Here is a 16,490-nt window from a genome sequence, read left to right on the forward strand (position 1 = left end):
TTTGACCTCAGATGGCAGCAGACAGCCACGTCAAAACTGAACGCTTCCCATTTTGAACTTCCCAGCATCCGTAGAAAGGCTGGCAGCCCGTTTGTTTTGGCTGTGTTGTTGATTAAGAGGCATTTGCTGTCAGGTCGAAATCCTGATTTAAGGTTTGTAATCTACACGTCAGTGTATAGTTAACAGTGGCGTTACACCCTTTGAACATATTTCTGAACTTTACTCTGTGTTTGTTATTATTCGTTGTGCGGTCAGTAAAGGAGCATGATGACAGCACTATGGGGTTACCCGGGGCTGCTAGCGAATAAAGCTCTAATATATAATGCTAGCCTAAACTTTCTAGATTTTAGAAGACCCATTTCTTTCTAAAATATATTAACTCAAAACTAGTGCTTCACTTAGCTTGGTCTTTGAGGTTTATTAAATTGCATCCTTTCATATTTTAACCAGGAAGGCTAAGCTAGCTCCGCAGCTTGTTTCAACAAGGAAGGCTAACGTTAGCTAAGGCCGATTTGATGCAAACGTAGCCTGAATTTATACGAAACAGAAGCTTGATAGCGTTAAGCAACTTAACATCACATTAATTTAACTGATATGTAGTCTGAAAACGTTTACGTTAACATAAGAAAGTGGAAACAAAAGCATAACCCATTGCTAAGCTAACCGGGTGTTGTAAAAACTGTAGGGTGGGGCTCTGCGTTATCGCGCTGAGTGGTCAGCCTGGCCGTGGTTTTGGTTTTGCACAGGATGTAAAAAGACCCACGACGTTTTCTCCAACTGCTACGTTAATTTAATCACTAAGCTGCAGGGAGAAAAGAGACAACACTTATTGTTGTTCTGTTAACTGTATATTGGGCTGGGTGACGTCTCTACATGTCCTCTTAGCAGTGCAAGGTGGTACCTATAGGTCAGGGGTGTGGCGGCCCCCATCAACCCTCCAAGTGGCTCTCAGGTTAATTTTTTTACACATCAATTAATTGGAAACATGAAGAAAACATTATGAAATCTGCCATGAAAACCAGAAATGTGTCCATAATCATATTTGATCACTGGTATATGTTGAGTTAAATTTGAGACATAATTGACCGTAATCGTTTAATTTGGCCCTCTGGCAGTGAGAATTAAATGAATGTGGCCCTTGCTGTCACCAAAGTTGCCCATCCCTGCTATAGGTGGTACTGAAGCTGAGAGCATCGTGACTTGAAAGCCTTGTCGGTAAACAATGCAAACACGAGGACAATTCACTTATCATTTAGTATTTAGTATCTAGCCAGTCTGCACATAGCTCTGTATATATATATATTTATTTCTCATTTACTGCACATAGTTATGGTTACATCTGTTAGTCCGATCACTGTCCACTTATATCTACTCCTTTATATTTTGTATTTTAAGTTAAGCTTTAAGTTGTATTTAAATTGACACTTTATGTTTAGGTTGATATGTTTCATCCACCTGCACTGTTGTTAATTTATTACTCTGTGTGCCTTTGAATTACCCCCGGGGACAAATAAAGTTTTTTGAACTGAATTGAATTGATTGGAGCGCTTGATACTTAACTTTTGTTTGATATGGTTGAGACTGAAGCGCACAATCTTTCCTCAGGACAGGTGTTCTCTTTTGAACAAGAAAACTAACTAAATGTGTTGTGTACACAGCTGTGGCATCATGTCTTCCAAAAGTGAGCTGAAAGCGGAGCTTGAAAGGAAGAAGCAAAAGTTGGCACAAATCCGAGAGGAGAAGAAAATAAAAGAGGAGGAGCGCAGAAAGAAAGAGGTATGTTTAACATGCTGCCACTATTTGAATAGTCACTTATATTTCATGCAAAAAAAGTGAATATGAGGCAAAAACGTGTCCGAAACTGGGCAATGTGGATGTCAGTGTTACTGTCCAAATGCTAATTTAACCTACATTTGATTTGTGTGAGTTTTGTTTCTCAAGATGCTGCAGGAGAGTAGGGAAAATAATCAAATCTTTGGAAATTTGGCATGTTGATCCTATGATAACATTTTGGTAAAAGTCCCAAAATAAATAGTTGATTACTAAATATGTTCAATTCATATTATATTATCTTGGGTAGAAGATCTGTTAGTTACGGTATTTACAATGAGATATTACAAAAAGATTTTCTGGACAATGAGCAGGTGCGATATGAAGTAACAGTATTATGTTTTTTTTTAATTTATGTCATCAACATTTCAGATATTAAGTGAGCTTAGTAGGTGTAGGTGATTTTGCAGCAATTGTAATTATGTATTAACATACAAAACATTATGTGGAAAGAAAGTTAACTGGAGCTCATTTACAGGATTTCATGTAGTTTTTTCCCAGTTGATAAATAGGATGTGTACTGCTATAAAATTATACTTTTAGGAAACAATATGCAAACAACACTAAGGGATTCCAGTCCAATGTTTATTGTCATGCTATATCTGCACATGTCAAATAGTAAAAGTATGTTATTGGTAAAACTAACTTCTACTCTCTGATGCTTGTTAGTTGACATGTTGGCATGGTGCAAAGGATGCAGATCGATCAGTTTATCACATACATAGACATTTGTTAAAAGACCATTTTCTGCAGAGTTGTTGTAATACATCTCAAATTCACCTTTGGGATGAGCTGGTACACCTGACAGTGCACTGATCAGTAACTATTTTGTGCAAAAAGCCCTGATACAAATATTTAAAGTTCCTTCTTTTCCACAACAGTCACATACATAGCAATGCTTTCTATTATAACTGGCACCAGCAAATACTGTTTGAGAGTGGCAAAGAAAAACCAGTTTCAGGTGAATAATCTTGCAAATATTGCAATTAACAACCGTACACGAATAAAAGAGAGCAACATGTCAGCAGTCAGTTTGTCCTTCACATATTTAAATTATGTTTAATGCTTACAAAAGAGACAGTAAGCACATCCCTTTCAGGCTTTATGATTTAAAGTTGTTGATAAAATGAAAATATATAGGAATAGGAGGTAAAGGAATCACAACCAAGGAGTGAAACTTACCTCTGAATCTCTCTGTGCTGTACACGTCATTGTCTGAGATCATTGCTATATATTTGAGATATTTAGACACTGTTTTAACAGGTGATGCATCTCTTTGTTTCAAGGCGGAACAGTTAAAAGATGCTGCCCCTCATCAGGATGATTCTGACCTCGAGAGAAAAAGACGAGAGACTGAGGCTTATCTACAGAGTATGGGTTTAACCTCAGATGTTCCTGTTGGTATGTTTCATACTACCTACTCTCAGACATATGACTGTCTTTAATCATCACCCCAAACATATCTGTTCGGTTCCTAGACATTTTCATATCTTCTGTTTTGTATTGCTTTTTAACAACCAGTTAACTAAACTGTAGCTGAAGCTTATTGGTCTTTACATCTCACATACATTCATTTTGTTGAGACATTTTCACCAGTGTTTTGAACTTTTGACCAGGGATTCTGGGTATTCACATTTATACTGCACAAGGATAACGATCAGAAACGTGCAGTGGAATGTTGTTAACATGTCGACTTAAGACCCCTGACCTCGGACCAGTAGATCATGTGTTTGACTCCTTTAAAGCGAGAAACATGCCAGTGTTCAACACAACTGCATCTAAAGAGTCATTGACTTAAATATAGGAACATATCAGATGGTATGACTTGAAGTCTGGGTTCTTGTTTTATTACATTTTGTCTCATTAATCACAGTCATATTTATAAATATTAAAGGCTCGTGTGGAGGCAAAGATCCTCACCATAAAACTCTCAGCCATTATTTTACCATTACATTCTGATAACTCAAAATATTATCATTTCAGAAGATTCAGCGTGCAGGAGTTTAGAGGTGTATCAGTAGAATAGCGTAACTGTCCTTATCCACTGCATTCAAAGAGTTTATTTTAGATTAATGTAATAACTAACCAGTTGGAAAGGAGAACAAAATAACTTGAATAGGTTGCTGAAAAAGGTCAAAGCATATTGCTGAAAGAGTCTCCCATGTAGAACTTGAAAAGTATCAGTCTTACAGTAGATGTTTTTATGTTTTGATATATTTCACTAAATGTTTATACACATGTCAGCTACGTAAAAACAGGAATTAAATTACATTTATAGTTAAAATGATGGATTTAGAGTGGATAGAAAAGAGCACTGTTATGTTGCTAACAGCAGGTGGCAGAAGAGGTCCATTGGAAAATGTTCACTTACTGGACGCAGACAAACTTAGAGAAAACATGAAAGGTTTCCATCTGTTCTACTTTATTTAAATTGATTGAAACATTCATTTAAGAATGGAAAAAATAGTGTTATGGTGTTATTAAACATGTTTTCATAGAATGTGAATTGTCAAAAGATAATCTGCTTTATGATTTTTACATTCATAACAACATTCTCCTTAAAATGTAGCATGGGATTCACATGACAACGTCATACTTTGAGGCATTTTTAACTATTTTTGTGAATTTGATTATTGTCTGTCTTGACCATGTAGCCCCTCCTCCCACATCTCCAACAACCAAATCTGCGGGAACCCCAAGTGAGGCAGGGAGCCAAGACTCTGATGGAGCTGTGGGACCCAGGTACAAACACACACAGGGACACACACACTGACGCATACACTCCCAAGGAAAGTGTATGTAACCGTTTCTCCCTGCCTCCTGTACAGTACATTTCAACTGTGGAATCAATCAATCTCTGCTCTTGAACTTATGGCTATTTTTTCTACCTTGGGCATGATTTTTCAGAGCTTCATACTTATGATTTGATCTTTGTACGTCTTCTCCAAATGTCTGCGGGCATTTAGAAAAGCTAATGCCAGCAAGGATATGATTTCAGTATTTTAGGGGGGGTCAGTAAATTAGTCCAGAAGTATTTTGATTCTGCTTTGAAAAAGTCTTTTTGCATCACTTTGAACTCCACACAAAGCTTATGGAACTGGTTAAAGCATGATTACATTAAGAACAACTGAGCTTAAGTCTTTAATAAGTCTTGTACCATTAAAGTGAATGATGATGAGTTTATGCCAACTGAGTGCATGTTTATTTAATTTGTGTGCCGTTGAATTAGGACAATCTTAAATTAACAATAAAACGGCAGGCTGCTGTGATGCCTGGGGGACTTCTTAACCCCTAATTAGAGCCCCTTCCCTGGGCTGAAATTCAAGCTCCCCCAGTGTCCCATCAGGCCCAGGGAGCTGTTCCCCCTATGTGTTGACTCATTTCCCTCACCAGCATGGCCATTTCCTACACACATGGAGGTCATGTTTTCTCCCTGAGGGTTCTCTCTCTCTCTCCCTCCCTTTCTGTCAACACAGCACTCAGAGCCTTTGGTTTGACACACAGCTCTGGCTTCACATCATCTCACTCTGAGATTCTGCGCGTCCATGCATCTTAAGCAGATACTTTTATTCACCTCTGAGTATTCTGTCTGCAGATTGAAGCTTGATATGCAGTGACAAAGAAATTCCAGTCGTAATTGTGTTTTGATAACATGTGAATTGAACAGATTTGTTAGCTCAAATCCAATCAGCATGTTGTGTGCCACAATGCTAACTGTATATCCTCTCCTCATTTGTGCTTGCTTGTCTCTTTCACTAATGCCGCCTTGTTGCTGTGACACTAACCAGGACTCTGCACTGGGACTCTGACCCGTCCACTCTTCAACTTCACTCTGATTCTGAGCTGGGGTACTGGACACTCTCTTCTCTCCTTTCCTGGTCATTTTCCCTTCTCTCAATCTACGGCATGGTTACTATGTCTTCCAAAGTCATAATTCAGCTAATTGAGACCAGGAGAAGCGTCAAGCAGTGCATACATAAGACAAAACACTTTTAATAAATTCACACTGGGTGTTTTAACTAATCTGAAATCTTTGCCATCTCATGGAACACTCTGTTACTTACTTTGATCAGCACCAGAGTCCTCTCCCATGAAGCAAAAAGAAACAATGGATGAGAAAAGTTACAGTCAATTAATTGTTTGTACTATGTTTTATTTTGTTTTTGTAAGTGATCCCAGGCTGTGCAAAGTTTGAGATGTTTGTGTTTTTAGGCGTGCGACTCCAAAACTGGGAATGGCCAAAGTCACACAGGTGGACTTCCCGCCCCGTGAAACTGTGTCCTACACAAAAGAGACCCAGACACCTGTCATGACCCTGCAAAAAGAAGGTATTTCTCATTTAATGTTCTGCCTTAAGGTTAACCTTGACATATTGACAAACCCTTTGAATCTACTGAGAACATGTGGACACTAACAGAGCTTTATTCAAGTGTAGATTTAAAGCTTCCTGGCCCAAAGAAAATAATCTTGTTTTGCTGCACTTCTTGAGAATTTTGCAAAACAGCAAAGGTCTGTTCAAGTGTACAAGCGGGCTACCGGAAGTGACCACCACGTTGAAGAGATCTGATTTGAGATGAAAGGATAGGGGGGAAAAAAACAAGGTCCAGGAAACACAAGAAGCCGAAGGAAAGATTAAATTCAGACAAGCCCTGCTCTTCTGAACCTAAAGCCTGCTTTGGGATAATTAATGAGCAGGATGAGAAAACCAGTGACAGGAAGGCGAAAGCGATTTAGGAGGGAGATATGAAGCACTCCACATACGTCTGCTCGCTGCCTGTGATGCATGTCGATATGTATGTAATTGCTGCACTGGAACCTTCATGTGGTCAGCCATGGAGAATATTCAGGCTACTAGCATCCACATGTTGAACAGATGTTCGATTAGATATGCAATATTTGTGGGTGTGCTGCTTGTTCTTGGTTGATTTACGTAATGACAGATGGCAAATCATGCGCTCGACTTAAATCCTGATTAGAATTTTTTTTTGTTTTTTGTCCTGATTTTTTTGTTTTTATTAGACAGATCTGACAAAACTGCGACTACTGGAATGTCTCCTAAGCCGTTTGCTCCATTTGTTTTTGCCTGAGCTGACACGTTTTTGTAAGCATTCTGAAAGCCTGTTTAGGATTTTAAACAGCGTCCTGATTGGTGGTTGTTGTCCCACCAGGTGATGTGTAGAAAATTCTGATGTGCCATGCAGCGAGAGTAATGAAAAAAAAAGTGTGATTTTGTGGAAAGACTGCAAACAGAACTAGCGAAGGATGAAGAGCATCCCTCTGTCTGTCGTCGGTCTTTACTCCGGACTCTACTGGGCATTGTAAAACTGTGTTAAACAATGATGGTTCCTGCCAGCTGTTCAACACAAGGCCCCCCCTTCCCCTCTCTGCCGCTATGTAATCATTTCATCAAGTTCCCTCGCTTCCCTGTCTTCTCCCTTCACCGAGCAGGCACATAACAAAACACACTCAGTGACATTGTGCATTTTCACACCATCACTTCTGGCACTCGATGAGGCGGCATCCCCCTTCCCTGCTCACTTGCTCCCCTCGGCGCATTTTTGATGCGCGGGGTGGCTTCAGGCCGGTTCTCTGATTGAGCGATTTATCATGTTGTCAAAAGGGAGGCGACGGCGCGGCACTCTCAAGGTCAGCGGGCGGTGGCGTTTCGAGGGATTGTTGTGTCCTGGCGGGTGAGCACCAAGGGTTTCAACAGAGTCCGCTGGACACAAGAAAGGAGGGGAAGATTTTAACATCACCTGCCCTGCTGGCATTAAGAAAACCCCGGATCAGTCAAGGAGAACACATCTTTGTTAATATGTGTTTTTTATTAATGGAGCCGTACTGCTTTATTTTACCATGAACAAAAACTGGGCATAGTGTTTTTTGTTTAGCTTAGCCTACCCTGAAAAGTCCTCATAGATATCTTAAGCTGTACTATCTTTATTTGCTTAGTTTAATACGATGGGACAGCTCATTTGCATTACTTCTGTTAAAGTTAGTGCTATTCCTCTGTAGGTCATTTCAGGATTTAAAGCCCCCTGATTGGTGAATATCTGTACCCCAGGTACAGTATTCCCTCAGTGCACTAGTATGTAATATGCCGCATCAATAGGCACTCCTCAACAAGAGGCAGTAATTATTGAGTAAGATAGTGTGTGTGTGTGTGTGTGTGTGTGTGTGTGTGTGTGTGTGTGTGTGTGTGTGTGTGTGTGTGTGTGTGTGTGTGTGTGTGTGTGTGTGTGTGTGTGTGTGTGTGTGTGTGTGTGTGTGTGTGTGTGTGTGTGTGTGTGTGTGTGTGTGTGTGTGTGTGTGTGTGGTGGTTAGTATGGTGTCGTGTTTAAAAAGGCTTGTCAGGATTATGAGTATGTAGAGCAGTTCAGTAAATCTGATATTTAATTGAATATGATTGTTTTAATCACTCTGAATTCAGAGGCAGGTCAAAACTTTTAATCACAAAAGCCCTTTAATGGCCTTCTTGTGTGGAGTGCCACTTGTAATTGTGTTCAGCTTTTATGCACTTGATGATTAGTACTGTGAAATATCTATTGTATCTCCCTCCCCTTATCATACAGTAGCTTCTCATTTCTAACAGAACATTTAGTATGTTATCCTTTTTTTTTCTTGGTTTCAATTTGTGTAACTTAGTCTTTTTCTCTGTTTTAAGAAGATTACAAGTTTTTTTTTTTAGAATCTATCAGGCATTTGATTTTTAGCAGGAGAGTCCTAGTTTGGGATTTCTGTCAGTGATCTTTCAACCTCGGTGTGATCGGAGTGGCATGGAGTAACCATGTTGACGACAACAATAGACTCCTGTGTCACAGATGACCACGTCTTGAACTGTGTTATCAGAATGACAGACAGTCTGACTCTTTGTTTTTTATTTGCCTTTTAGCAATTTCTCTATTTGCTACATTTCTATACACAATTACAAACATTGTAACACTTTTTGAAGTGCATTTTGTAAGATGTGCTCGGTTTTTAGGAACGGAGAAATGACAGTGCACTTATTTGTGTGTGTAGGGGTGGGGTCTGTCTTATGTGTGCTGGTCTTTTATTGGACAGAAAAACCCTTCTGCACGTGCTGAAGTCAGACTCTTGTTTGGTGTTAACGTATAGAAAGCGGGAGACACCTGCAGCGGTGGGCAAAGGTCATTTAGTTTTGAACTGGTACATCTTTGGCCTCATACCGTGTTTGCATTAATATATTTTCCATTGACTAAGACCTGTGATTACTAAACCCCCTCCCCCCCTCAGCCCCCCCAAAAGCTTTTATTTCTTAAGTGGTACAAAAGCTGTAATTGGGCCTGCTTTCAGAGGAGGTGTCAGTGTATGGGACATGGCTGATCCGGGTGAATTCTGTTAAATGCAACCCCCCCTCTTCCCCACTTCCTCCACCGCCACCCTAGCTAGGCGCTACTAGCCCCCCCCCCCCCACCCACCCCCACACACACACACACACACACACACACACACACACACACACACACACACACACACACACACACACACACACACACACACACACACACACACACACACACACACACACATCCACAGCGGGGTCACCAGGATCACTAGCTTTTCTCCAAATGGCCATTTTGGCTGGCAGGTGCATTATACCCTTTATTTTCAGATTGTCTATCCGCTCCTAATGCCTGGCAGGTTGATTGCTCTGGCTGCCTCACCAGGGAGAGGGCTGACGAGCACGGCCGGGACTATCTGAAAGACAGTGATTACTGTTTTCCTTTAAGCCTGATTGAGGCCCTTGAAAGGAAAGATTTTAACCTTGTGCTGTTGGTTGCAGGGTATGGCCGTACATTGAAATGGCTCGTGTCATCAACCCTGGTTTCAGTAAACTCATCAGTGCACCCAATAACCTTCTTCCCCAAACCTCCATCTGATAAAAAGGGATAAATCACTTCTATGGACAAAGTGACAGATGACATTATCATTTAGATTATCTCAGTAGGAAGGAAATTCTGGCATGCGGTGCTGTCATCTTAGATTAACTTTAAAACTCATACCAAGATAAACGCCCGGAGGAACCAGGCGAGTATTTTTCCTCTTCTGGTGAATCTGTTTTGTCCGGCTTTTTCTATTATGCTTTACATTGAAAGCGTAGTCTATATACCGTCTTTCAGAGATGTGTTTTGAGGAGAAAAAAAAAACACGTTTATCTCCTCCGAAGTAGAACCGGTGTGCTGTTTGCCAGCTGGTCTGGCCTGTATTTTGTTGTACATTCTCTGAGGATGAATAGGAGTTGCAGGACCTCCTGCTAGGACGGTAATTGCTCGGGGTTTGCTGTTCAGGGAGAAGCTTGTCTCGGGGCAGCCAGGCAGAAAACCTCTGTGCCATCCCCATGCCACCTTTTGAAGACAAGCACAAGACAATCCCAGCGTCGCCATCTGTTTTTGCACCATGCCGTCATCTGGTCAGACCGATGGGACGGGGCCCGGGCAGCTGCTCCACACCCTCTGCCCCGCTGCCCTGTGTGTCCTAGAAGGGGTTCAACCTGCCACACTGTGACACAGAGGAAGCGGCAACACTGACAGCTCGACTCTCTATTGAAAGGCTGCAGTCTCATTAACACTTAGGAGAGACAGGGGTCCCTATGACAACAGCACACCCGCTGTGCTGTGTCCCTTTAACACAAATGACAAACTTTCCCCGCTTTAGAGGAACAGGTTCTTTTTGAAAGGCGACATTGTCGCTGACAAACCAAACAAATGCAAGGCAGATACAGAATCAGTCTTTTTCAGTGCAGATAATCACCGGGTGGAGCTTTCATTGAGGAAAGAAAATAATGGAGATGGAAAGGTGTAGTGACCAAAAGGTATGAATCGTCTTTAATGAGGCTTGACTGTTTGTAGTGTGCAAGTTATTTTGAATTAGAGTTACGCTGCGTATGTTTAAAATGTTGACTAAATGTTTTTTTTTTTCCATTTTCTTGTTAGTATAAACCGTGTTAGACATTTTATTAAATGTAATGTAAGTGTTTAACATAACTCCCTCTGTGATCAACAGAAGAAGAAGAAGAAGAAGAAGCTGCTCCACCTCAACCTGTGATCGAGACTCAGACCGAGAAGCCGGACCAGAGAGAGGAGGAGGAAGGTACTTGAAAATAAAAAAATAAATCAAGCCATTTAGTTATCCAGGAATTTTCCTGCTCTTAATTGAAACATAACTTTTCATATTTTGATGGTTCAGGTTCAAGTTACTTTATTTGTACTCGTAGGTAGATTTGGTTGCAGGGAGAGACACTTAATACAACACAGACAATACATAAAATACACAAAGTGCAAATGCACGGTAGACAGGTTAAAGTGCTGAGGTGCATAAAGTGCGCAGGTTCCAATCACAATTAATAAACAAGTTGATCTGTAAAAGCTACAGAGCTGAGAACACCAGAATAAATAATGCACGAATGAAGAACCACTAAGAAGCATGACAACAACTTCTCAGGCTGCTATCTCCGTCCCTCCATGCAAGGCCTTCATGAAGTTGGGAATCAGAAGAAGGGTCCCTTATTTCTTTTTTCTCATGTTTGTTGTGTTTCTGTGCAGCTTCCCCCCACGAGCTGACAGAAGAGGAGAAACTCCAGATCCTGCACTCTGACGAGTTTGTGAACTTCTTCGACCACAGCACTCGCATCATCGAGCGAGCTCTCTCAGAGCACGTGGATCTCTTCTTTGACTACAGCGGCCGTGACCTGGAGGAGAAGGAGGGGTAATAATTGGACAACTTGTATGCTTTCTTACTTGTAATTGGCTTTTGAAGAAGTGTTTTTATTGATTTGTGATGCTTTTGTTTTTGTTTTTTTCCAGTGAAATCCAGGCCGGAGCAAAGCTCTCGCTCAACAGACAGTTCATGGATGAGCGCTGGTCTAAGCATCGTGTCGTCACCTGTCTGGACTGGTCCCTCCAGGTCTTCTTCTTTTTATTTTTTTTATAGCTTTTTTGTGATTAAACCAACAGATAAACACATTTCTCAGAGAAGCATTTAAAATGTCAAATGTCTGCCACTGTCAACATTTAAATCCTAACAAATTTATTGTTTGTTTGTTTTCTTCTAAAAATGTCTAATAATTGTTGTTAATTGGCTGTTGAAACAAGTTAGCTTTGCACAGCCATAATGCTTTATGATTAGCTAGCTTGAGGTTGACAGCATTTATGTTCAGCCAAAAGTCCCTCAGGAAAAGTTAGTTATGTCCCAGACAAATTGTCACTTAGTCGGAGGCCGTAATGATTTGTTTCCCCTGGTGTCTAAGGTCATTGAATCCATGACCTGCAATGACTTCTGACAGTGATTGAACAGCAGCTCTTTGTTAACAGTTTACTCACTCAGACGGATACTGAAACCTCTGTTATATGAAATAATGAATACATAAAGTATAAATCTCAGATGAATAATTCTTGCTATTTCTGGAGGAATTCTTCTGCCTGTGTTTTTTAATGACAGAACTTCAGTCTCTCTGTGAGTTTCTCTGTTTTACTCTCCCTCTGTAGCTTTAAGTTGAAAGTAGGAAAGGAAATTAAATGTAAGTTACCAAAGTTTGTAAGGGGGGAGGGGCTAATTAAAAGGACCATAAATCTTAAGAAAAGGGTTAGTCATTCTTTCAGCAGCTCCGCACAGGGCAGGCAGGGCGGGCTTGTCCACATGGAGCCGAGCCCAAGGGGCATGTCTACCACCACCACCCCCTTCCCCAATTCATTTGGCATGATTCTTTTATTCCCTGTCAACAGTATCCTGAACTCCTTGTTGCCTCGTACAACAACAACGAGGAAGCTCCTCACGAGCCAGACGGCGTGGCCTTAGTGTGGAACATGAAGTACAAGAAGGCGACGCCGGAGTACGTCTTCCACTGTCAGGTATTAAAAAGTATCTCTGCTTGTTTCTCCTCCCCCCCTTCCCCCTGTCCTCACTGGTGGTTTCACAAACCACCAACCACCCCAGTTAGTTCACCCTACTGGCATCCACCTCCACCACATCCATCCACTAATACATGTTTGTGAGGCTCCGTAGACGACCTGTGGTGCAGGAGTCCAATGGAATCCGAGCGCTGCAGCAGGATAACGTGTGTGAGGCGAGGCTGGTTATCATGTGCATCCAAACAAGGGGGCCTGTGTTCAGACGAGTTAGCTGCTCCTCCTGCTCTGCCCAGCCTTATTATAATACCTGCCCCGGAGGCTCCGTCACCGAGACAAGTAGAGTAGAACCACATGTTCACTGCCTCCAGAGCGGATGTAGAAGCAGCCGTTTTGCTCAGATGGATAAAAACTGAACAGAAGTGTGAACGCAGTTTTCTCTGTGCCTCCCAGTCGGCCTTTAAATGAGATTTTTCTTTAACCATGCGTCACACTTTGTTAAGAAGTCAGTTTGGGAAAAAAAAGATATTCTGTTAAGATGATGTTAGGTGAAGTGATGAGTGCATGTAGGCCACACAAAACCCAAAGTCAAGTAATGAAATACACGGATCAAGTCGTGGTCCAAGAATATAAAATAATCCTGTTAATGAGTCTGGAAGGTTTGTATATTTCCCCCTGAAAAAAACTGAAGCGTGAGTGATGAAGGACACAACCAAGCGTGTTTAAGGAAAAGAGGTAACACACACAGAACACATCTGTGACTTTGAGATGAAGCAGAAAAACAACTGGTCCCAGTTGATTTTTGTTGAAGTCCAGTATTTAGCAGAGCTGTAGCTGGTATTGATTTGTTCCAGTTTTTGCATTTATTTAAATCACCTCAGTGTAGAATGAACTTAGCATAAGCATGTCATCATCATTTAGGGTAGGCTCAGAAACAAGTCTAGAGCATTCAAGATTATTTGGACAGTAGGTAAGAGCCCATCGCATTATAACGCCATCGTTTACTCCTCACAGTATCGTTTGGAGCAGAACATCACAGCTGAGCAAACAGTTGACTCCTGACACAATTGGTTGATAATATATAAAGTTTATTTATATAGCGCTTTTCGCAGACAAAGGTCACAAAATGCTTTACATCAACAAAAAACAACAACAGCATACATACAATGAAAGAAGATAGAATAAAGAAAAAATTAGTACTTCATGGACGACATTATAAAATCCTGCTATAACCAGGAACAATAATTGGCACAATACACTGGGTGGACCTGATTACCCATAGGCCTGCCTAAACATTAACATTTTTAATATGATCATTTTAAGTTAATAAGTTCTTATATCGAGTTGTTTATTGAAAAAAAAAACAGCTTTCTCACTACTTTTTATACTCGTATCCATGCAGCATGGGATTACAACCCCTGTACAAAAGATCCCAAATCATTTGAGCTTGAACAGTAAAATTTATCAGTTTCCAAATTCTTCCTCTCTAAAATGATTCTTGGTGGTATCAAATATCTGTCATGCTCTGGTAAATATCATACTGCACCTCTATATTAACCCGCCCTACAATATGGCAGAGAAAGCGATGAGTCGTTGTCTTAAGGTCGACCTGTATGACTGACGCCAGACTGAGGCCTGTATGCATATTTGTTCCCTCCTTGATAGCTCAACCTCCTCACTTGTCACTTTCTCTGTTTGTGTTCTTTCTCACAGTCAGCTGTTATGTCGGCTGCGTTTGCAAAGTTCCACCCTAATGTTGTGGTTGGGGGCACCTACTCCGGGCAGATTGTTCTGTGGGACAACAGGAGCAACAAGAGGACCCCGGTGCAGAGGACTCCCTTGTCGGCAGCAGCACATACGGTAAATATAACTAATAAATCATTAACCTCTTACCTTTATTTAAAGCAAAGGTGAAGAGTACAATTCTCCCCTGATTCTGTTTGCAGCACCCAGTCTACTGCGTGAATGTGGTTGGCACCCAGAACGCCAACAACCTGATTAGCATCTCCACTGACGGCAAGATGTGCTCGTGGAGTCTGGACATGCTCTCTCAGCCACAGGTAACACACAGTTTATTTTAGTGTGTGTGTGTGTGTGTGTGTGTGTGTGTGTGTACGGGGCTTCTGAGGCAAAATGTGTTAACGCTTTAGGATTTAAGATTCAACCATAAACTTTAATAGCTGTGTTAAATAAAACATCAAATCTTAAATAGGTGACCTTTTTTTTTCATTTTGTGTAACTTTCTGTCTCCTCGCTGTCACATTCCGCTCTCTTCCTGTTTCCCCCCTTTCACATTAAATGTCAAACATTTCGGCCGGGCTCCTCCTTTTTTTCTTCAGCTTTCCAGCTTCCCCTCGCTTATTTTTTCTTCAACTCATTTTTCACTTTCCAGGAAATTAACTTTGCTAGCTGTGTCATTTCATCTAAGCTGCCAGGACCTCAATGTCAGACTTCCTTTTTTTATGGAGTGCTAGTTGAATTTAGATGATGCATCAATAAACTGTCAAGTGACTTTTATAGGTTGTGCTTGGCAGCATGTGTGTTAACATTAAGCCAGAGCGAGGAGCTTGTTAAAGGATGTTGTTCCACTGTGGCTCCTCCTCCTCTCAACAGGACAGCATGGAGCTGGTGTTCAAGCAGTCCAAAGCCGTAGCTGTCACCTCCATGTCTTTCCCCCTCGGAGACGTCAACAACTTCGTGGTGGGCAGCGAGGACGGTTCAGTGTACATGTCATGTCGTCATGGAAGGTGCGTTCACAAAGCAGCTCTGGTCCCCGGTGTCCCCCCTCCCGACCATGGCCAGGAAACTGAGGCAGCCTGTCAGGGCCCACCTTGCACTGAGTGTCAAATAAATATAGCCCACTCACTTCCCAGTGCAACACAAATCCAACACTTGATCTCCCGCTGTTTGAGGTTTCACTCCTGACCAGCCATCCTGTTTTTCCTTTCCGCTTGTCAGTTGTGTTTGTAAAGGTCGTTCAACATAAACAGGGCACACATGCAGGGGAAACAAATCATTTTTTCCCCTCTTCACTTTTCTCTCTCTTCTTTTTCGGTATGTTTCTCTGGGTGAGAGAGTTTGTTTACAGTCAGTCGTCCCGGGGAGAAATAAAAACTGCTAGTTCATCCCACAATGTTCTCAATTGAGAGTCTCCTCTCCTCCTCCTCCTTCGGTAATATGGCTTAAATCAGAGCTGCCAGTGAGCAGTGTGTTAGCATGTCCTGCAGTGTGCCTGTCGACAACACTAAGACGAAAGCTGCTAGGTTTAGCTGTGCAGAATCCCCTCTGTAATAGAGGGAATCATTTCCCACCTCATTGACGATGGTATGATCCTCTCATCACAGTTAATAATACATAAGCATCACTCACGCTGAGTATTTACCTCTCTGCGTTAATTATCAGAGCCTCAGTTGGTTAACAGCCGTGCAACATGTGGTTGGGAGGTTGCAGGCACTTTTGCTGCCCTGCTGGTTATCACATGATATTTAAATGAGAAATGAATGTGGAAAAAAAAAAAGTAGAGTTATATAATACAAACAAGGGCATAGACAATCAATATCTCCTGAATCAGAGGTCAGTCTATCCACTATCTAGACAAATCTGAACCCCAAAGAGTCACACAATTTTGCAGTTCAAAGTGAAGTCAGACTGGAACAAACAGTCAACAACACATGGATACATCTTACCAGCGTCTGCATTGTAATAAGTGGTGCTTAATTTAAGTCCGCACCTTGTTTGTTCTGTAACAGGATACCATTAGCCTCTCTATACCTAATGCCTTCCTAAAGACTGTTC

General features: G+C 41.4%; 1 protein-coding gene across 6 annotated transcripts in view; it reads left to right on the forward strand.

The window, feature by feature from the left end:
- Positions 1-16,490, forward strand: part of dync1i2a (dynein, cytoplasmic 1, intermediate chain 2a) — a 19,947-nt gene continuing 3,457 nt past the window's right edge. Inside the window, exons 1-13 of one of the 6 annotated variants that reach the window (XM_065962026.1) lie at positions 1-152; positions 1,659-1,776; positions 3,117-3,231; positions 4,485-4,572; positions 5,619-5,708; positions 6,043-6,158; positions 10,855-10,941; positions 11,394-11,556; positions 11,655-11,754; positions 12,573-12,698; positions 14,409-14,555; positions 14,642-14,755; positions 15,309-15,442. In XM_065962026.1, coding sequence (XP_065818098.1) covers positions 1,669-1,776; positions 3,117-3,231; positions 4,485-4,572; positions 5,619-5,708; positions 6,043-6,158; positions 10,855-10,941; positions 11,394-11,556; positions 11,655-11,754; positions 12,573-12,698; positions 14,409-14,555; positions 14,642-14,755; positions 15,309-15,442 — 1,388 coding nt within the window. In that variant the 5' untranslated portion in view covers positions 1-152; positions 1,659-1,668. The remainder of the gene's footprint in view (positions 153-1,658; positions 1,777-3,116; positions 3,232-4,484; positions 4,573-5,618; positions 5,709-6,042; positions 6,159-10,854; positions 10,942-11,393; positions 11,557-11,654; positions 11,755-12,572; positions 12,699-14,408; positions 14,556-14,641; positions 14,756-15,308; positions 15,443-16,490) is intronic. The other 5 variants (XM_065962027.1, XM_020651483.3, XM_029280695.2 and 2 more) reach the window with 5 other exon arrangements.

The sequence above is a fragment of the Labrus bergylta genome, chromosome 13 (genome assembly GCF_963930695.1).
Source record: "Labrus bergylta chromosome 13, fLabBer1.1, whole genome shotgun sequence".
NCBI lineage: Eukaryota > Metazoa > Chordata > Actinopteri > Labriformes > Labridae > Labrus > Labrus bergylta.